The 26,788-nt window shown below is 37.0% G+C and overlaps 1 protein-coding gene and 1 long non-coding RNA gene across 7 annotated transcripts in view; one reads left to right on the top strand and one right to left on the bottom strand.

The window, feature by feature from the left end:
• The window catches only part of MPP7 (MAGUK p55 scaffold protein 7), a 210,770-nt gene that overhangs the window by 139,279 nt on the left and 44,703 nt on the right, over positions 1–26,788 (top strand). For both annotated transcript variants that reach the window (XM_078450316.2, XM_078450315.2), the window contains exon 11: positions 13,136–13,306. In XM_078450316.2, the coding sequence (XP_078306442.1) occupies positions 13,136–13,306 (171 nt within the window). The remainder of the gene's footprint in view (positions 1–13,135; positions 13,307–26,788) is intronic.
• Positions 26,009–26,788, bottom strand: part of LOC132694990 (uncharacterized) — a 123,748-nt gene continuing 122,968 nt past the window's right edge. For all 5 annotated transcript variants that reach the window (XR_013556924.1, XR_013556926.1, XR_013556925.1 and 2 more), the window contains one exon: positions 26,009–26,314. This is a non-coding gene — a long non-coding RNA (uncharacterized LOC132694990). The remainder of the gene's footprint in view (positions 26,315–26,788) is intronic.

Raw genomic sequence — 26,788 nt, 5'->3', positions numbered from 1 at the left:
GAAGGGAAGGAGTGCTCAAATAAGGTGAGGGAAGAGAATCAACCTTTGATATAGCGATGTGGGAGGTACCCGCAACCTTGATGAACAGTTGGTAGATGGTTGAGTTGAACAGCATTTGACAAAATTCAACACCCTCTCATGATAAAAACTTAAGAATAGAAAGGAATTTCCTCAACTTGTTCAAGGGCATCTACTAAAACCCAACAGCTAACAGCATGCTTAATGGTGAAAGACTGAGAATTTTCTCCCTAAGATCAGAAACTAACAAGGATGTGCATTCTGGTCTCTTCATTTACCATAGTACTGGAGGTGGAAGCCAGAGCAGTTAGGCGAGGGAAAAAAATAAAAGTCCTCCAGATTGGCAAGGAAGTAGTGAAACCATCTCTATTTGAAGAATACTTTATCGTGTATGTAGAAGATCCTTTTTCTGCATCAATTGATACGATCATGTGGCTTTTTTCCTCATTCTAGTAACATGACGTATAACACTGATTGACTTTTATATGTTGACCCCAACCTTACATTGCTAATACAAGACCCACTTGCTCGTGAGATATAATCCTTCATATATGCTGCTGCATTTGGGTTGCTAGTATTTTGAGGAATAGGGATATTGGTCTATAGACTTTCTTTTTCTAGTGACTTCTTTGACTTTGGTATCAGGATAATACTGGCCTCATGTAATGGAGTGGGAAGTGTTCCCTACACTTTTTTAAAGTGTTCATAAATTTGTTTCATTGTGTCACTTATTCTCTAAACATGTGCTAGAATTCATCTGTGAAGCCATCTGGTCCTGGGCTTTTCGTTTTGCAAAGTTTTTTGATTACTATTTAAGTCTCTTTGCTCCTTAAAGGTTTATTCAGATTTTCTATTTCTTTTTTCAGTTTGAGTAATAAATCACTAGTAATTTCTCTATTTCATCTAGAATATCCAATTTGTTGGCATACAGCTATTGATAGTATTCCCTTAAAATCTTTTTATTTCCTCTTGGTAACAATGTCCCCTCTTTCATTCCTAAAGTTAATAATTTGTGTCTTCTTTTTTTATTGATCTATGTATGTTAACGGTTTGTCAATTTTATTGTTTGATTTTCATTGATTTTCTCTATTCTAAATGATATTAAAGTGTAATTTATTTCTTCACTAAGAAATGCTAGTTTATTCTAAAATTTTAACATTTCCCTTCTAATCCTTTATATTATTCAGGCAACTGTGTACACACACACACACACACAGAGAGGGAGAGAGAGAGAAAGAGAGAGACAGAGAGAGAGAGTGAGTGTGTGTGTGTGTGTATGTGTGTGTGTGTGTGTGAGTCTAAGGAATTGGCTCACATGATTGTGGAGGCTTGGTAAGTCAAAATCTGTAGGTTAGGCCAGCAGGCTGGAGACCCAGAAATGAGTTGTAGTTTGAGTCCAAAGGCCTTCTGCTGGCAGAATTCCTTCTTCTTTAGGGGAGATTTTTTTTTTCAACTGATTAGTTGAGGCCCACCCACATTATAGAAGGTAATGTGCTTCGTTTGAAGTTCACTGATCCAAAGGTTAATCGCATCCAAAAAAACACCTTCACAGAAACATCAGAATAATGCTGGCACAAATATCTATATGGGCAGTATTGCTCAACCAAGTTGACACATAAAATTAACCATAACATTCTCCTCCTCTATGTCTATGGTAATTATCACATCGAGGAAAAATTTACCCTTTGGAGATCTGTTATTTCCCATCAGTGTTTTTCTTACTAACAGAAGTAGTGTGAACAGTACAAGTCAACTAGACGGTTTTGGGACATTTTGGTCACTGTATCGTACAAATGACCATAGTACCCTGGTGTACATCAAATCCCAACAGATACCACAGCTTTCACATATACATTGAGTGCCACTAGTTTTAAAGAATATCCATGTACACAGGATGGGTCTATATCCATCCTCGGTGCATAGCACATTTATCCAGTTCTAGGAAAGCTCTGGAAAATAGTCAAGGGAGTTTCCAGAAATTTAGACTTCTCAGGAGGACTTTTCCAAGGACAATTAAGAAAAATTTCTGAGACTCTGGCTTATTTTAGAACTTCACCCTTGCACCTCATCCTCCTTCACACTCTATCTCCTGAGTCTACAGAAGGAGAGGAAAAACAGAAGTGATTTACCCTGTAGACACAATACCCTCGGACCAAAAATGGGGCTACCCAGGGCCTGCTTGTAGATTCATGACAGCTATTGATCTAAATCAGGCCAGTAGCTCAGTGAATACATCTGATTATATTCACTTTCTCTGAAGTGCATAAAATCAAGCACGTTATAACATATATAAGTAGCCCTTAACCTCAAGACCATTACATTTTTGACATTCTGTGTCAAAAAATGATCTAATTTGACTCTTTCAAAAGAAGTAACATTATAATACCCCAAGAATTGAATGTCTGCTTGTATAAGAATTATATTGTAAAACCATACTTAATCAGCTGTCAGTGATCCAAATGTACACTGTGTGGGATGATTCTTACTGATGTGTAACATGCTGCATTTCTTAGAGGTCTGCTTATCAATAAAAGAGATTTAGCTGTTATTATTGGAAGGAAGGAAAAAGCTCACTGAGCAGGCAGTGTAAGTTGTGTTAATTGCATAAAATTTTATGGCAGTAACATGAAGATAAGTTGATAGTATGCTGTAAATATGAAGTGTAAAACCTGGACCTTTTAAAGTTGAATCCCTGTGAGTCAAGGGCTGCCTGTATATAAAGATTGTCAAACCATTTATATTTATATAAATATATGAATAATTAGGAGTAATTAATTTCGTCTCACAAGCTCTTGAAAATTTCGTTTAGCTTTGGTGGATGGTGTGGAAGTGTGTGTGTGTGTGTGTGTGTGTGTGTGTGTGTGTGTGTGTATGTGTGTGTGTTGGCTTCTATACAGCCATTGTTTCTCAAGAGTACAATAGTCAGCTTTGAAGATTCTCTCCTTTTTCCTAATGTAGTACAGAATACTTTATATGAAGAATATTTTTTTACATTGGTAAGAATTACAGAATGTTTTTACTCTGGTTAATTCATTATAGACATCGTGTTATAATCCATGCATCCTTATCATGCGTCTGTCTTCAAACATAATTTCTTGCAAATGGTTTCCTGAAAAATCATCAGTTTCTCCACTTCTGGCCTTACTGGAGTACTTCATGCATTCTTTTAAAACAAAATCAGTTTGGGGACTTCTGTAAGTTAAGACTGTTCTTTCTATTTAAAATAACTGAAGCATTTACCATAAAGTTCAATATAAACACAACTGTACGTTTGCTGTTCTTTTAAATGTTATTATTTACCTATCTCTACTTCTGTGTGTGTGTTTTTTTTCCTAATCCTATTTCTTATTTCTATGTGTAAGCACCATTGATTCTCAACCAGTTACACTGCCTATTTTATAAACCTAGTAAAAATTCCCATTTGCTCCATTATTAAGACATTTTATTAAAGAATGTTTTGTAGGTAAGTACAGTTATGTCTAAATATACTGCCTTAATATTCTTCCAAAAAGTAAAATTTATACAAAGAGAACATTTAGAAGCATTCTTTTAAAAATGGTACAGGTTCTTTCTTGAACAAGAACTCTGCATAATCTCAACATGTCTGGAATACTACTTGGAAATATTTTCTCTGACAGAAAGAAACCATTCCTGCTTGGAGAATTTTAGGTTGCATAGACTCAACTTAAAAAAATATATTAAAATTTAAAATCAATTTCTCCTCTTTTTAGGACTATATTTTTATATTTAATTTTATGTGTGCATACTGTATTTTCTCATAATTTTGAAAGCATGTAAAATAAGTAAAAACTCATTTCTTTATTAGCTGGCTGGCAGAAAATTAAATTCTCATATGGTTTCTCTTTTTTTGTGGTAATACTATGCTATGCTTTAAAAAGAAGTTGTCAGTGGTATCAGGAAAACTTTTTAAGACCGAAGTAGTTTTTTTTTTTTTCTTGGAAATTGCAAACTGGTATCTTATATTAGCTTCCATGATTTCACTAGGTACTTTGAGTTTCTATTTTTTATTTTTAGCTTGAGATGAGCTGAATTATTCAAGGGTGTTTATGGCATTTGAACATTAAGTTTTATTGAGAGCAACTTTAAACGTGTAACATTCCAGAGGTGAATTTTGTATTTGCTCAAAGGCCTTGTTCCACTTTCTATACAAAATTAGCATACGTAAAGTTGGTTAATACAATCCATGGTCATGTTCATGTGTCTTGGATGATTTTTTCTTTTTCGGACATTGTTTTAGAAGATGAGTAGAAGAAGCTGCCTACCCCAGCTTTTCACATCTCAGTTACTTTTATAGTTTTATATTGGCGTTTCTTTTCAATTTAAACCTCCTCTCAAGATTTTTATCTGTTTATTTGTTCGTTCCTAATTATCCTTAAGTGTCTTTGGGACAATTTGATGATTGGGATACTATGGAAGTATCATTTCAGTAATATTTTTGTCTCAGGATCATGTCCACATAGTTTTTACATGTCAGTTATGATTTCTATCATTATTAGCAACATTGGCATTATATTAAAAATGTTTATTTTAATGGAAATTTTCAATGTTTTGTTAGCAGGAGCCTAACATTGTGTAATAGTTTCCAGCTGCATATTTTTATTAATGTCTATGTGAGGTTTTTTAATCTTCTTAAAAAGTTCATTTGCATTAAAATATTTTCTTCCTTGTAACTAAGGTACCTATTGAACTATTAAATATTAGCTTTGTCAAATTAATCCGGTGTTTTAAGATACAAAAAATGATTTTCATACAATGTGTTGTAGTTCTCCCAAGTTAAAAAAAAAACACATTTTCATGTATTTAAGGAGAGAAAAAGAATTGAAGTGTTTATTTTTATCTCCTTTTAAGAAACTAAGCAGTTTTCTTGACTCTGTTGATATCAAGTAAGTGTATTCCTTTAAAAATTAGGACCTTTAGACTGGAACCTTCCTCAAATCTCTAACTTTTGAGATTCCTCTGATCAATATTCCTATTTGATGATTCAAACAATTGCACCGAGATTCTTCTTTTCCCATTCTACAAACATCTGTAAAATTGAAACAAAGCGAAAGCTCATTTATTATTAAAAACATCGGGAATACATTAATATTTGATGTTATGAGACCAAATTGGTTATATCAAAGAAGTGTAACCAAAGATTGAAACTGTCCTATTTGAAAATTATACGTGGTAACATTATAGTATTTATTTTCTTTGAACCAGAAAGGCAGATCTCACTTGTTCACATGTGTGATTTCTGGGGCTGCTACAATTGGTGGTGAGTCACCTTGACTCTGTTGGAGGGCCTTTTGTGTTCATAGACATTCATAAAATGCCATCTAAACTGTCTTAAAATTTTATGAAAAATAATTATTAAAATGAAATATTTACATTGTAAATTCACACCAAAGTTACTTATTTATGGGAACAAAGAATGCAAGAACAATTTATGATTTTTAAAACAGATTTCACATCAGTTGTATTAGTTTGGTTATAAGTTTTCAAAACTCTGCTTTTCTCTGTCTTGACCTTTGGTTCTATCTTCTTGACCTTTGATCTTTAGTTCTCATCCTATATTATTTTTAAGAAATCATTTTCCATTATTTTTACTTCTATTGCTTTTTTAATATTTTAATTTACTGGCTGTTTCTAGCTATTGTAAATATAAAAATGTCTATTACCACAATCATTTCAAAATACAGAAGACTAGACCCTATGTCTGAGACACAGTCAAAACGGATTTTGTATTTTAGGTTGGTATGGCACACAATACATCTGTCAGTAGTGGATTTCATTTGTTTGGTTGTTCATATATTATGAACTCTGTGTTTTGTGGGCTTTTTTTTGTTCAAATTTTAAAATTTTGTGACACAGAAAATTTGAAAAACAATAAAAATTGTCCACAGCCCTCTCACCCTAACACAACCATTGTCTGTTGTTATGCATTTTCTTCCACGTTGTTTTATCCATACCCACTTTTATATTAGTAAAAAAGTAAAGCTCTCGTAGTATGAATGTTGTATTCTGCTCAGTTTTTTCCACTTATTATTATATCAAATGTATTTTATGGTGCTCTAAATTTTTAGAATTGTAATTTTAATGACGTCAACCTCATTTCTTTGCAAAAATGTGTAATAAACCATTCCCATACTTATGTATATGTTGGATACTTCAAGCCTTTTTTTTTTTTAATTTTGTTACTGTTGGAAATACCAGTAACATATGAAATCATAGAATTGATAGGTATAATACTTATCTATAACATGAAGCTTATTTTAATAGCAAATGATTCTTAATTTACATATGTAAGCATTAAATTTTATACTCTTTGAGTGAATGGTGTTATATAAATGTAGTGAAATGGCTTTGCCAATGACCAAGTCACAACTGCCTGAGTTTATTTTATTTATTTATTTATTATTTTTTTTTATAATTATTATTTTTTTTTTACTTAAAAGTTAAGTGTCAGTGTTGAATTAGAGAACTTGCTAAAAATCTTAGTTTCTGGTCATGAGCCTGTGTTGCAAAACCCCTTAAATTACAAGTATTTGGGAATATTCCTGTGTCTCTTGGTAGACTGGGAGCTTTTGGAGGGCAGTGACACTGTAGTGTATATTTTTATATTTTACACATCATGTTGAATACAGAGACGTATCCAAAATGTATTGTTATATTTGGAAAAAATGTCTCTAACAGAAAAGAGCTTACGATTTTTAAACCCTAGAATACGCTGCTGCTCCTTTATCTTTTCTTATTTACTTATTTCATAAAGTAACAGAAGGCTCATCATTTTTTCTACCGTACATCTGTGTATTTAGAGTAACTTTTCAGACTTGCTGTTTTCATCATTTAATATTTGAACCAGTCTTGGTGATCTTTTTTTTTTCAAATTTTTATTTAAATTCTGGTTGGTTAACATACAGTATAATGTTAGTTTCACTTGTAGGATTTAGTGATTCATCAGTTACTTGCAAACAACACCTGGTGCTCATCACCACACATGCCCTCCTTAATACTCCTCACCCATTTAACCCATCCCCCCACCACCTCCCCTCCACCAACCGTCAGTTCTCTATAGTTAAGAGACTGTTTTATGGTTTGCCTCTCTCTTTTTTTCCCCCCTATGGTCATCTGTTTCATTTCTTTAAATTCCACATATGAGTGAAATCATATGGTGTTTGTCTTTCCCTGACGTATTAAACTAAAAGAAGAGCCACTTAAATCCATGGAGTACTTTGCCTACCTCATTGGGTTGCTGTGAGAATTAAATGGATTAATCCACATAAAGGCTTCAAGGGTGTCTTATCTAGTAAGTTCTCAATACATATCAACTACCACCATCATGACTTCTGTTGCTTTGGTATTGATATTATCAATAAGAGAATTCTGTAAACTCAGACCAAGAATTACCTTTTTATTTTTTTTATTGTTTTCATCGTGACATAATAAGCCATCTGGTACTTCAGTACAAAGAATGTATCAACATAAAGTAGTGAAAGGATTGTTCAGTAAGTATTTTTGGGACCATTGGTTAATTACTTAGAAAAATATAAAGTTACAGCCTCACCTCACAAGCTTGATCTCATGATTACAGCTGAGTAATTCCAGATGGGATAAAAAAAAATTAAGTGTAAAGCCATGCAGCCCATTTTTTTTTAACTTAAGAAAATATAGGTGAATATTTATCAGACCCAAGGAATAGGAAAGTCCTAAAAACAGTGGGAGAAGTCACAAAAAGAAATGCACAGACTCAAATACATCAACATTTTACATTTCTTCAAAATGGAATGTTGAAAATCTTAAGTGGTTGCATCAAATTAGGGCCAAGGACTGTGACCTTAGAAGACATATGTACATGTATGTATTTATGAAGACCCCAATAAGAAAGTGATCAAAATGTGTTAACAATTTAAAGAAGAAATAAGGTGTGCAGCTGGGTGATAAACGTGAAAGAACGGTCAACTCCAATAACAGACAAGATGAAATCATACACAGTTTATCACTTGTTAAATCACTGAAGATTTCAAAGCGAATTAGAAGTCCCTTCATGAGAGACTGGTAGTATGGGTAATTGTATTTGCTGCTGGTGGAAACGTACATTGTCCTTCACTGATCTGAGAAGCATGTGGACAAGATCTATCTAGCTTCTGGCAACTTACCCTAATGGAATAATCCACAAGATGGAATAAAGGGAATGTTCAGGGATGTTTATTGCGATCTTCTTGAAATGAGCAAAAAACTAGCAATTTAACTGTTTCCTTTTATAGTAAAAAAGACTTTAAACAAAGCCTCGCAATTATATGATAAGCTAACAAGTCACTGTAAATGATTTCTACTGGAAAATATTAGATAAGAAGTGTCTCCTTGCGATTAGTGGGCTGACCCGCAGCTGCAGTTTTACTATAAAGTCACTTTCCTATTGTAGTAAAGTAGACGTGTCGTTCCTTTAAAACACACAAATCTCTAACAGCTGTGGGTAAGCTTGCTGGAAAAAGCCTGTCCATAAAAATGTTGAGCCAATTATAAATTACAAAAATGTGAAATATAAGGAAAAATATATTTTGTGTAAAACTGTGCCCTTACTCCAGAGTCCTTGTTACTGTTCCGTTTCCCTTCCTTCTTTAAAGCCAGTTCTTGCTAAGATTTGTGCGTTGACGGTGAACTGGAATTAAATAGGTCCTAGGTTTTTCAGTTACCTGAAAGAATGCTTTGCTTACTTTCAGTTCAAGTCTACATTTTTAAATCTTCCTTTTAATTAGAGAACCACACAAAAGCTGAAGGTAAGAAATTGCCTCTTCCTGACACAGAGTTAACTCTCCTTTAAGCTTAGACTTAGCCCAGGTGTGCTGACACATCGCTCACTGTGTTACCCAGGTTTGAAAATTACCGTCTCTGCACTGCCTTGAATGGCACACTGAATGAGCTATGACCCCAGACTACTCACGGGGGATAGATTCTTGGAAAATAGCCTGTTTTGTTCTTTTGGTCTGAGAAACCATCACAAGCAATTACTCTGAATTTTGTACCTTTTGTCATATCCTCTGTTCCAGCTGTTTTTTACTGGTTGCTCTGGGTTGGGAATTTTTATTTTATTCTGTGTATTTATATGTGTGGATATATAACATATATAATAAAAAATATATATACACACACACACTGTGATATAAATATGGAACATAAACAGGTATCTGGCTCAGGAGAGTACATGATCATGGTAAGAAGACAGAAGAGAAGGATGCTCTTTAAATTTAAATATTGTACCAGAAATAACATATATCCCTAGAGAGATTATCTGGGGGCAGGAAAAAGTGAAAGGATAGTGCATGCTAAATTTTTTCTGCTGTGTTTCTTTAAAAAGCTTTACTACTTTAATAGGGTACTTTTAATATTTAACATCTTTAAATCTGGCTTTAATTTTAATAACTATTCTTTATATTTAAATGCTGTTCTTTTATAACAGCCAATTAAAAACTTGTTAATAAGACCCTTAACTTATTTTTCCCTTTCTTGCTAGTAGACCGTGTACCGTGGGAACACAGGGAGATATATGTTTCTGCCTTCTAGGTACTTTCAGTTAGTGGGAGACATAATCAAGTACTAATCCATAGCCAGTATATGTAGGTATTTACCATATGCTTGGTACTGGGCCAAATGCTTTACTTACTTATTTTTTAAATGTTTGTTTATTTTTGAGAGAGAGCGAGCAGGGGAGGGGCAGAGAGACAGGGGTCAGAGGATTTAAAGCGGGGTCCACACTGACAGCAGAGAGCCTGATGTGGGGCTCGAACTCATGAACCAGATCATGACCTGAGTCGAAGTTGGACGCCTAACCGACTGAGCCACCCAGGCTCCCTTGGACCAAATGCTTTATATGAATTGCTTGTTTAATCCTTAACAACCCTGTAAGGTGGATACTGTTATACTCATTTTAAAGTTGAGGAATGAGCCTTCAGGTAAGTGTTTGAAAAAGTTGGCAAATCACACAGCTGTGTCAGAGCCTGTGGTGACCCAGACCTGGCCACCTGTGGTCCTCGATTTTTACCACTCAGGACTGCTGCTGCTGCTCTAATAGAATTGGCGTGACGACCTGACTGCCATTTTTCTTTTGTGAGTGTTTTGGGTCAAGACACTTAAGCTTCACAACCTGTGGGAATTCTAGTCACTCGGTAGTTGCCACCTGGAAAACTGACGTGAATGAGGTCAGGACTGTGTCATGGTGCGCGGGCAAGTGCAGTGACGTCTGTGACGTCTGTGTGGCCAGGGAGTGAGGATGTAACGGGCCAGATGGTCTCCCAGGTTCCTTGCAGCACTGTGTCTTCGTATGCGGTATTTGGTCCTTACGTCTGCCTCTTAGAATTTTCTCTTGTGACAGTACCAAATGTGTCCTGCTTTCTTTGTTGAAATTTACATTAAGAGAATGAAACAGGAATGAAGTAGGGCTTTGCTATTGCCTTTTTAAATTACTTGAATTTAGAAAACTTGTATCAAGCACCCTACAATGAATGTCACCAAACTAACCCTATGGACCATGGTCCCCATCTCTGATGTCCCGAGAACCTCACACCAGAAATCTGATTACCTTCTCTCTTTTCCCCACCATCTCTTTACTGTTTATAATGAAAGTAAAAGCTTCAGTTAATTGTAAAAACTCAGTTAGGTAAACACTTTCACTGAAATGCAGGATTCAGCTAGAATTCGTGGCTCAGAAATTTTTTCAGGTTTTCACTCTTGGACTTCATTTGCTTTGGATGAAGCATTTATGTCCTACTTAGAGTCATTCCTGGGCCACAAGTTTGTTAGTGACTTGAGTAAAACCCTCCCTCCATGCAAGCAATAACCACGAAGAAGTTTCCCTTTCTACCTGCTTATCCTCTAATTGCCTTACATGAGACAAGAACCATGGGAACCTGAAATTCGAACACTCTGAAACACCAGCATCAAAGAATTAGAATAGCTGATGTGTAATTTTTGTGCTCAACCAGGAGCCATCTTCTACTGGATTCCAGAGTGAGCCAGCAGTCACAGGTGACAGCGGTGGGGGTGGGTTGGGATGGCATAACTAATTTCTGCAAATTGGTCTGAGAAGCATTGCGCTAAAGCCCTGGTGGGGGTTGTAAGGATCCCTCCCACTTCTGGGGTGACATTGTGAGGACTCAGATGTAAGGGAACTTCTTGAGACCCTTTCCCCAATATCCTGAAAAGAGACACGATAATAAACAACTTTCTATGACCCTTTATATAGAAGTTTAAACCCTGCCTGTCTGTGTGCTTTTAGAATTGACACTTTTTCTTCATCCTGGGGCCCGGTTGGCTCATTTCCCCCTGTGCTTCCCTGGAATCTCATCCTTCTTTGAGAAATACCAATGTTTTATCACTTGTCCAATTTGCCTTTTTCTCTTTGCCTTGTGTCTTTGATATGAGAGCTTTGGAGTGATTAACTCTTGTCTCAAATCCTTTGTAAATCTTTTCCCTCAAATAATCCAAGTATCTCAAAATCAGAATGACTCGTGGTAGGCCACAGAAATATACTATCAGATGAAGTTGTATCTCCCGATTCTTAATAGCCTGGCTGGTTTTTTGTTAAACTGTGAACCCGTAAGGTGAGTGGTATATAACTCCATGGTTATTGATAATTGTTTTCAATACTGGCCTTTATTTTGAATCCTATTAATTTCTTAAATCCAGTGGTAATATTCTTTTTCATTATGGTTCCTAAAATTCAAACAAAACAGTTTTAACATTCTTGCATTTTATTATAAAATACCTCTATTTAAAAATTATTTTACTAATCAAATTTGATCAATATTTTTTCAAGAGAAAAAAATATCATTTTCTAAGAGGATGTATTTCTTTACATTTAAAAATGTACTTTTTAATTTTAAAAATGCATTTTGCTTTGTACTATGGAGCTGATACATATATACATATATATATGGATATATGTGTGTATATATATGTGTGTACATATGTGTGTATATATATGTGTATGTACACATATATATGTATATATAAAAATACATATACAACTATATATATTTATAAAACGTTTCAATAAGCAGAACAGTTTTCTCTTCCTCAAAGTCTGGATTTTGAGAGTTGGTTAGGTCAAGAACTGATTGCATTTCTTGCCGAATTCATACTGTTGATATGGATGCAATCATACTGTGTATGATAAACATCACTATTCTAGAAAGGAAGTAAAACCTGAGTGATGCAACAACATGAAGGGCAAGCAGAATGAAATGGGGATTGACTGAGAAAAAGAACTTTTGCCTCAGCTTTTGGAGCTCTTGGTGTGAAAAATGGTAGCAGTGAGCTGGAGAGGTCTCCTGAAGCAGACATCAAATTTATTGAAGTACTTCTAAACTTATTTTAGCAAAAGATCATGTGATCTATTGATGGGAGTACACAGTTGAGACTATGAATCTTATTTCCAAATTTCAGTAGGCTTCAAATTATAAAAACATAGACGTTCCATAGAAGAAAAAGGACCTGGTCTTGGTCATTTACTCCCCCTCCACTGGAGTCTCATAAATTTAAAGAACTTGCTCTTTGTGACTGGCTCGTTCCGTCAGCCTGATCCATGTATAGGCATGTCTGACACTGAGCTGTCCCTAATTTAGTTTTCTTTTTATTCAACAATAGATGCTTGTCTGTGCAACAGGTATGTTGTTAGGTTATGCTTACAATACAAAACAAAATATTCTAGTGTTTATGAATGACGAAGTCATCATTTATATTTGACATTTTTATAGGGCTTTTAGCTTTTTGCTTATCAAATGTGTTCATCAGTTAATCCATGATAAATTATGATTTTCAACTTACTTTGCTTTGTATGTATTTTACTCATTGATTTCTGGAAAGAACTCTTCATGGTTTGGAACTGAATAAAATTTATAAAACTACAGAGATAAATGTTAGACGATTCTCTTATAAATTGTTTTAATGAAATTGTGAAGTATCTTTGTTTTTTTCTGTTACAAAATATACTTGTAACAGCATTATGGTTCATAAAATCCAGCCAGATTTGAGGGTTTTTTAATTTTTGTCTTTTTGAGGTTTCTTTCTTTAGTTCTTATTACTAAAAAAATATATATATGTATATATATTTTTGCAGCTGGTTTTAGGAGAAGTTTCCGTCTTAGTAGAAAAGATAAGAAAACAAATAAGTCCATGTATGAATGCAAGAAGAGTGACCAGTACGATACAGCTGATGTGCCTACATATGAGGAAGTGACACCCTATCGGCGGCAAACTAATGAAAAATACAGACTTGTTGTCTTGGTTGGTAAGTGTGTCTTTTGTATTAATTCTGATGAAATAAGTGAGGTGGTAAGAATTTAACATCAAAGGGCATTATGCTTGAAGATTTCAAGCCACAAATCTCATTTTGAACACCTTTTGTTTGGTCTCTAAAATGACATTTCAGTCTTTTGTACTCCTGTGACATTCGTGAGACTTAAGATGTCTATGAAGAATGGCACTGGCATTTTAGTGGGACCTCTGTAAGGGGGGATAGAAAACACATCGCAATATAGTAAAGTAAATCAGTGTAACTAAATAATGGAAACCAATATTTGTTAATGTAACACGGTGTCTTTCACATCATTTTGAGGCAGTAGCCATGGTGGAACTTCTTATGGTGCTTAGGCCTTCAGTGAAATAAACTATTTCAGCAGAGCTCTGGAGTATTTAAAGCTGGAGAGTCAGTTCATGAAACTGCTTAAAGCAATTAATAAATATATGTGGTGATTTCCATAAACGTTGGCTGGTTTGACTCATAGTCACGTTCTAGCGTCTGTCTTACCCACCCTTCATAGCCACGCGTGCAGTCGTGACCTCCGTGTTACTCCACGCACCTCATTCTGGTTGCCATTTCTTTAAAAATTTGGTGACAGGTAATTAAGCTCCAGTGATCAAAACCAATGATTTGGGGGGGGGGGTGGTGTGGATAAGAATAAAGGAGCCTGGTATCTGTTGGTAATTATTCCTTCATAAACTGAAGACGATCATGATAGGGATGAGAATAAATGGAAAAGCTAAAGAGTCACCCCTTGTATTGACACAGAGTCCTCTGAGAGGTTACAGCACATACTCTTGACGGTGGTGATGAGTGGGAAATGATGCAGTTTCTCACACCTGATGTTACTGGAAGAGATAGTCACATCATTTGCATGATTTAGAAACACTCACATACTGCAGTTTCCCTTATTAACAGTGTCCCCTTCTTCTAATCAATGGATATGAAAGCACCCCCCAAGCCCCACCTGGAGGAACATTCTACATCTGTTTTTATGTTTACTGTAGAGCCTGCAGTACCCCAGCTTCCAGTCCCTATAGAGTTGGGCTAAGGGGAATATAAGTGTTCCCCAGTTCTAAATCCTTTTGTGCCTCATGGGGGCTACTTGGACTCCCTGCTCCTTTTCTACCCCTGTGTCCCTCCCAGCACCCATCTTAGCAGCATCTCTTCCATCCCTGTTGCATCTTCTGCTCTTCAGCCAAGGTCTGCTGCTTATCTGATGAGAGATACCTTGTGATAAAAAGGCAAAGATAGCATAATTTCCTGTTTCTCCTTAAATCTGAGGACTCTCTGTAGCCAAGGAGTTAGTGTTACATCTGTGCTACTTTTGGTTTCCCCGGGGGATCAAATTGAAAGAGGAAAGCAGAATAGACTTTGATCTCTTTTTCTTTCCTGTAGGTGCTAACCTCCAGGGTGAGGAAGGAAAGATAGATGAAGATAAACTATGGGTCTGAATAGTAGTGCAGGGAAGAATAAAAGTAAATCATAGTCACAAGCAACTAAAGATGCTTGATGGTTATGGAAAATAAATACTCCCTAGAATCTTCCAAAGGAAAAGAGGTTAGGGGGATGTTGGCCTCATGCATGTTAGAAGTAGCCATGCACTTTTGTTAAATGGCGCTATATACAGATGTCACAACCCTCTCTATAGTTCTTAAAGGAGGTTTCTAGTATCTTTTTGTGGATGCCTTGAATTGTTTTATGTAGATAATCTTGTTATCTGTGACCAGAGACAATTTTATTTCTTTGTTTTAGGTATTTTCATCTTTATTCGTGTTGTATTCTCTCTCTACTTTAGACTCTCCAGTATGATGATGAATGGGAGTAGTGAGACCATCTTTGCTTTGTTGTCAGTCTTAGGAAGAAAGTACTCAATCTTTCACCATGAAGTATGATATTAGCTGTAGGTTTTTTTATAGATGCCCTTTACCAGGTTAAGAAAATTCCCATCTATTGTTAGTTTGCTGAGAGTATTTATCATGAATTGATGTTGAATTTTGTAAAATGGATTTTTTTCTGCATCTGTTGAGATGATTATATGGTTTTTCTTATTTGATCTGTTGAAATGGTGAACTGCATTGATTAGTTTTTGTGTGTTGAATGAGCTTTGCATGATGTATTAGCCTTTTGCACAGTACTAGGTTCAATTTGCTGGTCTGTAGTTTTCTTAAATTTGTTTTCATCTGCTTTTTGTATTAAGATAATGCCACATTTATAAAATGTGTTGGGGAGTGTTTTCTCCTCTTTACTTTTCCAGGAGAGCTTGTATAGAATTACTATTATTTTCCTTTAAAATGTTTGGTAGAATTATACAACAAAACCACACCTTGGCTTGGAGCCTTTTGGGGAGGTTTTTAACTACAAATTTAATTTCTTCTTTTAAAAAGTAGGGAAGAGGACGAACGGGGAGAGGAAGAGAGCATGTGAAGAGTGCATCTTTCTCTTTATACACACACATACACACACACACACACACACACAACTATTCAGGGTGTTTTTCTGAATGAATTTTAGCAGTTTGTGTCTTTGAAGCGATTTGTCCATTTCACCTAAATGGCCAATTATATAAGCATAAAGTTGTTCATAATATTCCCTTAAGACCCTTTAACTTTCTGTAAGGTCTGTAGTAATGTCTCCACTTTCATTCTTATTGGTAATTTATGTCTTCACTCTTACATCCAGTATCTATTGCTGCATAACAGGTTACTACAAATTTAGTGACTTTTAAATAGTGCATACTTATTATCTGAATGTTTCTGTGGGTCAAAATTTGGAGAGTTTAGGCATGGCTTAGCTGGGTCCTCTGCTTCAGGATATCTCATAAGTCTCATAAGGCTGTGCTCAAGCCTTGCCATGAGGTAGTCTTCTCATTTGAATGCTAGACTGTTAAAGAATCTGCTTCTAAAACCATGTATGTGGTTGTTGGCAGAGTTCATAATGTGCTCTCAGTTCTTTGCCATGTGAGCCTCTGCAACATGGTAGCTTCATCAAATTGTATTAACTGAGAAGGGAATAAGGCAAAATATTCCATGTTCTATTGGTTAGAAGCAAATAACAGGTTTTGCCCACAGTCAAGGAGAGGGAATTACACAGGTGTGGAAAACAGAAGAGTGAGGATGATGTCTGGCCTTCATACAGTCTAGGTACCTTAGCTCTTTTTCTAATTTATTGATTTTTTATAAAATCACTTGTACATTAAATTTTTTTTTCTATCTTCTAAGTTTTATTGACTTGTGCTCTTTATTATTTCCTTCCTTTGCTTACTTTGGATCCATTTAATTTTCTCTTTTTCTAGTTTCATAAAGTTGAATCTTAGACTATTGACTAGAAACACTTTTTTAAAGATTTAACTATTGTTAGGCATAAATTTATGATTTCCTTCTAAGTACTTCATACTACAAATTTTGATCTGCTGTGTTTTGATAACATACCACACAGATCAGAATATTTTCTGATTTCCTTTGTGATTTCTTTGATCCATGAGTTTAGAGTGTGTTAATTTCCAAATACTTTGGGATTATCATCTTTCTGTTATTGATTTCTTGTTTAATTTCACTATGGTCAGATAGTACGCTTTCTATGATATCAATTCTTCTAAGTTTATCAGATTTTGGTGGGGAAGGGGTACCCAGGATATGGTCCATGTCATCTGGTGTTCTGTGTGCACTTAAAAAGAATGTGGATTCTGCCATTGTTGGACAGAGTGATCAATACATGTTATTTAAGTCAAGTTGGTTGATGGTATTATTCAGGTCTTTTATATCCTTACTGATTTTTTGTCTACTTGTTCTGTTAGTTGTTGGGAAAGGAGTGTTAAATTCTCTTTAATTGTAGATTTGTCTATTTCTCTTCACATCAGTCAGCTTGTACTTAAGATATTTAGAAGCTCTGTTGTCAAGTGTACACACATTTAGGAGTGTTATGTTTTCTTAATGATTTGGCCTTTTTATTATGTAATTTCTTGAAGTCTGCCTTGTATGATATGTAATAGCCACTCAAGTTGTCCTTTGCTTATTGCTTGCATAGTGTATCTTTCCCCATCCTTTTATTTTAACCCATCTGTGTGTTTATTATTAAAGTGGATTTGTTGGTTTGTTTTTTATAGATAGCATAGTCTTGGGTGTTGCTGTAGTTATCCAGTCTCATAATCTATATCTTTAATTGGTATGTTTGGACCATTTATATTTAATATAAACTATTGATATGGTTCAGTGCAGCACTGTTATTTTCATTTTAGGTCTATTTGTTTTCTGTTTATCCCTTTGTATTTTGTTTATTTCTCTGTTCCCCTTTTCTGACTTCTTTTGGGTTTTTTGACTTATTTGATTTTAATATATCTGATGACTTTTTTGCTTTATTTCTGTGTGTAATTATTCTCTAGTTACTTTTGAGGTGTTTTTTTTTTATCTTTGATTTTAAGCAGTTGGATTATGATGTATCTATATGTGCTTTATTTTTAGTTTAATGTGCCTGAGTTTACCAAACATCTGAAATCTATAAATTTATGACTTTGACAAAATTTTGGCCATTATTTTTTCAAAGACTTTTTTTTCTTTTTGTCCTAACCTCTTTCCCCTCTACTTCTGGGACTGTGATAGGACATGTGTTGGACCCTTTAGTATTATCTCACAGTTTCCTGATGCTGTAATTATTATTATTTTTTTTAGTGTTTCTGTTTTTCAGATATGACCATTTCTTTTGATTAGTCTTCAAAATCTCTGGCTCTATCCTTATTATCACTGTTTTGCTATTTAGCCCACTGACCAAATAAATTTCTTTCAGACACTGTGATTTTTTTTTTTTTTCAATTGTGAAATTACCAATTCTTTTTCATAGCTTTTGCTTATCTGGTAAGAACTTTATTTTTACATTCATTTCAAGTGTGTTTACTTTAGACTCATGATGGTTACTTAAGATAGCATCTTTATTGTTTTGGATAATTCCGGCGTCAGGCTCATCTTGTGGTTGGCATCTGTAAATTGTTTTTGTTTTTGTTTTGTTTTGTTTTTGCAAATCATCATCTTTGTGCATCAAATTACTTTTGTTCTGTATCCTGGACATTTTTAACATGATTTTGTATAGACTTTGGATCTTATTATATCCCTCTGGAAAATGTTAAATTTTTTAGCAGGCTATCAGCCTGGTTAGGCTTAGTCTGTTTGCCTCAGTTCAGTTTTCAAGTCTTTGTTATGCTGCTTTGGGTCTGTTCCTTGCATGTGACACTTGTGTTAGCCAGACACTTACGCAACGGTTTAAATCTTAGTTGTGCTGCTTTGGGTTCATCTCATTCATGCACAGCTTAAGGAGGGGTAAGCCCACAACTTTTGTGGGGTCTTAGCTATTCAGTCCACTGCCCCTTGGACAGCTCTGAGATGGAGACTCATCCTCTGGACAAAGTCCAAGAACAGATGGAAAAATAAAAAGGGAAACTTTTCCCCTTGGGGTGGGGGGGAGGGGTCACCTCTCCAGATTTGATATCCTTCTACATTCTTCCTGCTTTTGTTTGCTTTTCAGTCTTCAGGTTGTTGCTTTTTTGTGTGCTGTCCAGGGGTTTTAATTGTGATCAGTGCAAGAGATAGCTTGTAGAATGCTTACCTCACCGGAGTGGAGCTTGAACTCTCCAAGCTGTAAACTGTCACAGATGCAATTTGCCTCTCCTCACCGGCATGCCTTGATCAGCCTCCTCAGAATTGAGTGATACTACTCTAACTTTCAAGTCTCCTCCTCAAAGTTTTAAACGGTAAACGGTTATCAGGACAGAATACCACAGCACCATCTGGACTACCTTTTGCTAATGTTATTCTCCCGGAAATATGTTATCACAACATTCCACTGTCCGCTCCAAGTCACAGAATGATCTAAGGTATTTTGGCTGCTGCTTTACATAAATGCTAGTTGTCTAGGTCCACAATCATTGAACTAAAATTCATCTGGCCGAAATCTTCAGTGGAGAGGTTAGTTTAATTGTATGCAGTTAAGTTGCCCTAAATCCCCTTTGCCCATTGATCTTTGGGTTCCTGGCACCTGATTCTGAATTCCGTGTGGACTCTGTCCTGTGGGCCTCATGCCTTACTTCCTGACAGACAAACTGCTTGCTCTTCTCACTGCATTTTTACATTCCCAGCAGGATCCTATAGTCCTTTTTTTTTTTTTTAAGCCCTATGATGTCACTCATGCTGCAGTGACTGTTCTTTCTCTGTCTCTTGCTTGGAATTCCTTAAGTTTCTGAGGCTTGGTTCTCAGAGGAGATGTCCCCTTTATCTCCCAACAGGAGGCTTGCCCTCAAGATAGTCCTAAACTTGAGATGCGAAATGTTGACACTTCCAAGTGGTACAGCCAGTGAAGATTCACAGTTCCTTTGCTATGTGCTTCTCCCCTGCTCGCGTTTCTTCACTCTTTGGTGTTTTCCTGCCTTGAGTAAATAATTAATTGCATTACTTCAATGACAACCAAATATCCATTTTTACTACTTAGATTTCTCTACTACTAAAATCTAACTATAATGTTTCATTATCCTCTCCTGTTCCTAACTGCTTTCAAACAGTCCCAACTGAGTTTTTAAATTTTATGTTTTCTCAAGTGGGTCCTATCCTGTACAATAACAGTAACCAATATGTACTGTGTGCCAGGCATTGAGCTAAGGGCTATGCATGTATTATTTTATCCAGTCCTCACTATGACTATGAGGTAAATATTTGTATAATCCCCACAGAAGAAGAAACTGAAGCACAAAGAGGAGAAGTTACTTTGCCCAAGATCACACAGCTACTAAGTTGTAGAGCTGATTCATACCTAAATAATTCAAGACCAGAGCCTTCTGTAATGGGAGCCTAAGGGTACAAGAGCACCCAGCTCCAGGGATCCCAAACAGACTAGATTCAGCCACTCACTAATGATGAAATCCAGAGGCAGAGAGACAAGTGGAGGTGAAACAAGAAAGGAATTTATTTCAGGGAGGCCAGCACTGGGAAGACAGTGAACTAACATCTCAAAGACTGTCTCCAAAGTGCTGAGAATACTTCTAGGTTTATGTAAGAAAAATGTGGGACACAGGTTGGTGGGTACATGCCAGTAGGCAGTAAAGATCAAGTTGGTCATTATCTTGTTTTAAAGATAGGTCAAAATGGAGGTAAAATCCTCTTTCAGATCCCCACTGTCAAAGCACCATTGCATTTCTATGGAGGGAAAAGGGACAGTAGTTATTTCTTCTGTAGCTACTTCCTGATGACCAGAGGATGACCCAGGGATTTTGGAATGGAAGACTTTGACAGGGTGGGAGAATTTTGCTTCCTGAGTCTCTCCTGAAATACATAATAAGGTACCTCCATGCTGGTATGGATAGCCCAGGCTCCTGCTTGACAAATACAAAAAGTCAAACAACAACCAAAAAGAAAAAGGACACGAAGTCTAGCAGTGCTTATAGCAGGGTATATTACCGTTTGGAAAGATTTAAAGTTAGTTGGCTGCCAAAAGGATCTAGAGTCAGAGCATCTACAGCAATTATGTGTTTATTTAAATCTTTCATGGCTTCAGACACATTCTTTGAGCAATTTGGAATATATATACAACATTCTGTTTTAATAAGAGCACAGGTTCCTCCTTGGGCTGAAGTCAGAATATCAAGGGCCATCTGGTTTTGAAGGACTACTTTTTGAATTTGTGGTTTTATCATTTAGGAGGGTGACATTGTGCCGAGTTTGATTAAAGATGGCCACTGTGTGCTTGGCTAAACCTCTACTTGTAGTTCTACATCGACAAAAGTGACTTCTAGGACACATATATATGGCTAAGGGATAAAGTAATCAATAAGCCCTCTTTGCCCAATATCTAGCTTTAACAGTATCCCAATTATGAGCAATCACTGGTAAGTAGCAGACATTCTGGGAGATACGAGCATCCACAAGTGCATTGTCCAGTCCCATCATAAGGAAGGGAGTGCCTTACTTCCACAAGTCTGTAGTTAACCACAGGGAGTAGGGTATGCTCTGGCTTTTGAGGAGCTATTTTGCCATCCCAGCCACATAGAATCGGTCAGGGTAATAGTTGAGTTACACAGTTGTTGGGGAATCCATCTCATTGTCTGGCTGTTGAAATAATCATATGCCTATGGGGATCTTTTTATTATCCCCACAGAGTAAAAGCATAAAGACTATCTATACATGAGCTGTTGTGGCACTTTCCCTGAAGTTTACTTCGAGTTGTCTAGCTTAGGCAAACAACAAACATTCAAAGACAGCCAAACTAGAATCTAACCTCTACAAAGGTATGTTATTGAAACACAATATTTCTTTCTAAAATCACCTCATCTACATCAAAGATAGCCAAATGAAGACTAATTTGTTTGTAAAGCAAGTCCAGTTTTAATATAGCTGACCTAAGTATTTATATAAGCACAGCAAGAATAGTGATTGACCATTATAAGTTCTTACAAATCTACTTTGCTGGAACTTTTTGTAAGGAATTTCAGATTGAACTTTTAATAGCCTCTCAAGACCAGAAGCCAAGCCAAATACTTGCCATCGGATTTGCCTGCAGAACCCGTAGATTTGGGTGAATTCTTCTTGAGTTCCCCCAAATATCCTGAGGTTTCTGCACCTGCCAGGAAGTGACATTCTTTACTCACCTGGTAAGGCAGCCGGGAACTCTGTCAGCAAGGAATCATGCCAGCATTCCCAAGGGGCTTTGTTGGCTTCACAAAGTCCACCTTAGTTCCTCAAAGCTGTCTGGTCATATCTAAGTCTATGCATGTCTCTGTCAAATATGACATTCCGGTCAAAGACTCGGTGTAATATAACCAATGTTTCCAGTGGTGTCTTATTACAAGGAGAACAGATTCTTCTTGAACTTATGCAAATAATTATAACTGCCATGAAAGAAAGAACACTTACTGAGAGGTTTTGAATTCTGGAGGGATCAAGTAGGGAGAAAAGATGAATGCTCCAGTTTGTTCACAAAAGAATACTTTATATTTCTACAAGTTATAGGTATCTTAAGAGAAAGTTTTCTTCAATCTGGAAGAGCAAACATTAGAGAACTGGCAATGTTTCAAGTAAGAATCAAAAAACTATAATCAATTTCCTCAATTCATTCAATCCCATGTTACTGATTTCTTTTGTTTGAATGCAGTTTTTCCATCAGTTCCAGAAATTCTTACAGTTTTAGGATGTTAAAGATACCAGAAACCTGTATTTGTCAAAAGTCTTCTCCATGAATCTCCTAAAAGATGAAATACACATTGCAAGGCCTTCAGAACAGTAACTGTAAATTCCAAAAGACTCAAAAATGGACATGGTTAAAGATCTGATCAGAGTTCATTATAACGCAGTTGGCAAGGAAATCCAGTTATTTCTGTGACAACATTTCAGTAATTAGAAATGTCAAATAATGACCTTATACCTGGGTATACTGAAACTTAGGGATTTCATATAATTTCTAAAACAGTTATAGCATTTACCCATACGATATAACCTAAGAAAGTGTATCATTTGTTTGACAGTGGTTCCCATCTGACTTAACATACCATGTTACTTAACAAGCCTAATTAGTCAAAAAGATTTTGGTTAGAATTTGAATCTTGGGAAGTTTCTTAAAAACCTCAAAGTTTTAAAGCACATACCAAAATAGGATTACAGGTCATTATAAAACAATATTGAGTTATCTGTTTAACCAAGGTGGCAATAGAAAGGTGATATAGCTATTCGCAAAACTTAGCTCCTTTAATATTGAGAATCTTTAGGTATTCAGAGACCTAAAAGGAAAAAATAGAGAAACTTTGTTTTTCTGAGATTAAGAAGGAAAACAGACGCACCTGGATGGCTCAGTCAGTTAAGCATATGACTCTTGGTTTTTGGCTCAGGTCATGATCTCATGGTTCATGAGTTCAAGACCCACGTCGGGCTGACAGCTTGGGGCCTGCTTGGGATTCTCTCTCCCTCTCTCTCTCTGCCCCTCCTTCCCTCTCCCTCCCTCCCTCCCTCCCTGCCTCCCTCCCTCCCTCTCTCTCTCAATAAATAAATAAATAAACTTAAAGGAAAAAAACAACAGCTTCATTTACAATCTTTTATAAGAGCTGACTTACAAATCCAAGAAAACTTTCTTTTTAACAGATAGGCTCTTACACACTCTTACACAGGTGTACTTTTAAAACTCAATCCTGTCTTAGTCCTGACCATGCATAAAATTCTTTTCCAAAGATTCCCCTTCACAAACATCCTACAGCTTTGTTTTTCATTCAGATTTTGTCCTAAGCCTTTTCTAAATAACCATTTCCATTGTAGGACAAAATTACTTTCTTTTTCCTCAACAAAAATGTAGTTCTCATTCTTTGTACCTTTCTTATCAAAAATACATCATATTTTCCTGGCATACAGAGTTGCTGCCCTTACTTCTAACAGTCTCAATTACATTTATCAGAATTTGTAATGCTTAGAAATCTTAATTTCTAGTAAAAACTAGGTAGTAAGCAGTTGTGAACTATTACATCAGAATTCTTCAGATTGGAAACTTATGAAACATTTCATAATTTCTAGAAACATGTGTTTTTCCATAATACAATCTTGTGACTAAGCATAAAATTCTTTACTAGCAGACCCAAAATTTTTTTTAATTTTTTTTTTTTTTTGAGAGAGAGAGACAGAGCATGAGTGGGGGAGGGGCAGAGAGAGAGGGAGACACAGAATCCGAAGCAGGCTCCAGACTCTGAGCTGTCAGCACAGAGCCCAGCGTGGGGCTCGAACCCACAAACCGTGAGATCATGACCCAAGCCAAAGTCAGACACTCAGCCGACTGAGTCACCCAGGCGCCCCCAGACCCAAATTTCAGTTTCTCTGCAGTAAGAAACCAAAAGCTGATAAATGTATGTTTAGTAACTGTTTCAGTGTTTTATCTTGTTTGGAAAAGACATCCAGTGGATTCAAACCAATATATCATTTAGCCTAGCGAAACTTCAAAGATTTAGGTTACCAAAGGTTCTAAAAGCTGTATACTTTTTTTTTTTAATTTAACCTACTTGCTCTTAACAATTACCCATGAAACCTTCATGAGACAGATCAAATTAACCATCATTTTAACTCCTCTTTTTGCTGACAAATTGCAACAGAGATAACATGAACTTATGTGACCTTTAGTAAACCTTGGTAGGATAAAAAGTTTATATTAAATGCTGGTAACGCTAAAGATGTGTCTATTTTCATTAAACCGACAACCTTGAATTAGCTTTAGTACCGAATATGTTGCACCCCTGACCACTAAAAGGTCAACCAGTGTGTTCCCTACTGTCAGTTTTACCTGGGGCTCCTGTGGGGAAATCTGAAGTGGGCAGTTTAAGTCCAGGGGAGCCCCCTGGACCTCTTCATGTTGACTTGGGAGGTGCTTCCATTTGAACCTCACAAGGAGGCAGCTCAACAGCCTGGGGTGCTTTTTGCTCCTCGATACTGAGGGGGGGAGGAGCAGGAGCCAGGGGCACCGGAGGCACCGAGGATGGTGTAAGAAGAGCCAGCCGCACGAGCTGCACGGGTGATGCTGCAGAAACAGCAGGGGGAGGTAGAGGCAGATGTGTACGGGTGCCACGGGCAAGGCCGAGGTGAATTTCAAGTTCGGACTAACATTCCTTGATCTCCACGTCCTTTCTCTCCCTCCTGCGTGACAGCCTTTTTCTCAGGTTGCACCATTTATTCACAATATGTCCTAATGGACTTCCTTTGGGAACAGAAGGAATATTTTCCATCTTCCTAGGCAAAAGTACAGAAAGAACACAGAAGAAACAAAACTACGACTACATGAAGCCCAGAGTACCTCTGTTAGCATTCGTGCTTACCCCAAAGTGGGGGCAGGGGCAATTCACTGACTGAACCACATGGTTTCCTAGACAAGCTCGGAGGTCCAAACCGAAACCCCCTTGGAGGCAACTGAATGTGAGGAAGGAATCCAAGAGCCATTCAGTTGTCATCTTTCCTCTGAGCTTAACATCTACATATGCTAGGTGGTGTTACAGTGAAAATTCATTTACTTCTTAGTCCTAGGTTTATAACTAAAACGAGACCAGTCAGCCAGTATTCTCCCTAGGGAGGAGCTTTGGGAGGGGATAGAGTTAGCATTCCCCATCTTGTACACATACATTACACAGAAACTCCAACAGAGATCTCCCCCCAAATGCGTACCCTTGCTTCCTGTTTACCTCTGATCCCTTCCTTTTTCCAATGGTACCTTCACAAATTACAGTGGCCCCTGCCACAGCCTGAGCTAATAGGTTATAAAAACCTGAAACATATGGTTCAAAAGAAGCCAACATCATGGGAGGAGTCAAATCTTTGGGGGCCCTCTACTACTAATTTGTTTATGTTTCACCAAATGCTGTTAATAAGGCAGCTGATGCCACTTCAGGAAAAGCAAGAAAGTCCTCAAAATGAAACCGGTTTTGGCAGCTGCAAATACTTTCTGTTATCCCTGCCAGGGACATCTGTCACATCCACTAGCTCAGGAAAGGGACCAGTGAGCCCTGGTGCACTGCTGTGGCCAACTGCTCTGTCCCTGGGAGTCTCAATGGGGCTGGACAAATCAGAAGTACAGCTCCTGCCTGCCTCACCAGAGCTATAGCCCTGGGGTGCAGGGGTGCGACAGCACCTGGCTCCGGGGGGCCCGAACAGACCAGGTTCAGCTACTCCTGACAAAATCCATAGGCAGAGAGACCAGTAGTGGTGAAACCAGAAGGAAATTTATTTCAGTGAGGCCAGCAGTGGGAAGACCACGGACTTGCATCTCAAAGACCGTCTCCAAGGTGCTGAAAATACTCCTAGGTTTATATAAGGAAGATGTGAGACACAGGTCAGTGCGTACATGCAGGTGGGCAGTGAAGGTCAGGTCATGTCATCATTGTCTTGGGGCCAGTCATGCCGGGTCTTCTGGGCTGGGGGCAGTCCTTATGCCTGAGGGGGTAGTTTGGGTTCCCATCACAGGATGCTTTGCCCTTTAGGCCCTTTGTCTGAGTTAAGAGAGAAGCTGGAAAGAACTTAATTAGTTAGAAAGTACAGACTAAGGTCAAAGTGGAGGTCATTAAAATCCTCTTTTATTTCTTTCTTAACTCACTGTGGAATATTGCTTCGAATCTGTAAAATCAGGGCTGTACTGACACCATTGGCTGGATCTAAGTATCTTACTTTTCTTTTCTCTTCTTTGATTTAGGGCCCTAATCATTCATTTTGCTAGCAGATACCTCCATATTTTGTGAAAGTTTAGGCCTGAATCTACCAAAAGAGAGCACTGTTCACATAAATCCTGCTCACCTTCAGGGCCTCAAGCTGGAGATTTCTTCCTGAGGCCTCCCTGGGTCAGGTCAGCTGGCCGTGCAGGCATAGCCCCATTGTACATAGCATGACTTCTCACCTTCCCCCTCCTTAACATTTGTCAACTATTCCCAAAGTATCCTGGGCTGATTTTCCTGGCCTTTCCCCCTCAGATCCGTTCACATGCTCA

This window comes from Panthera onca, chromosome B4 (genome assembly GCF_046562875.1).
Source record: "Panthera onca isolate mPanOnc1 chromosome B4, mPanOnc1 haplotype 2, whole genome shotgun sequence".
In the NCBI taxonomy this organism is placed as follows: domain Eukaryota; kingdom Metazoa; phylum Chordata; class Mammalia; order Carnivora; family Felidae; genus Panthera; species Panthera onca.
Note: the sequence above shows the minus strand (reverse complement) of the source record. Positions and strands in the feature narration are given on the sequence as shown.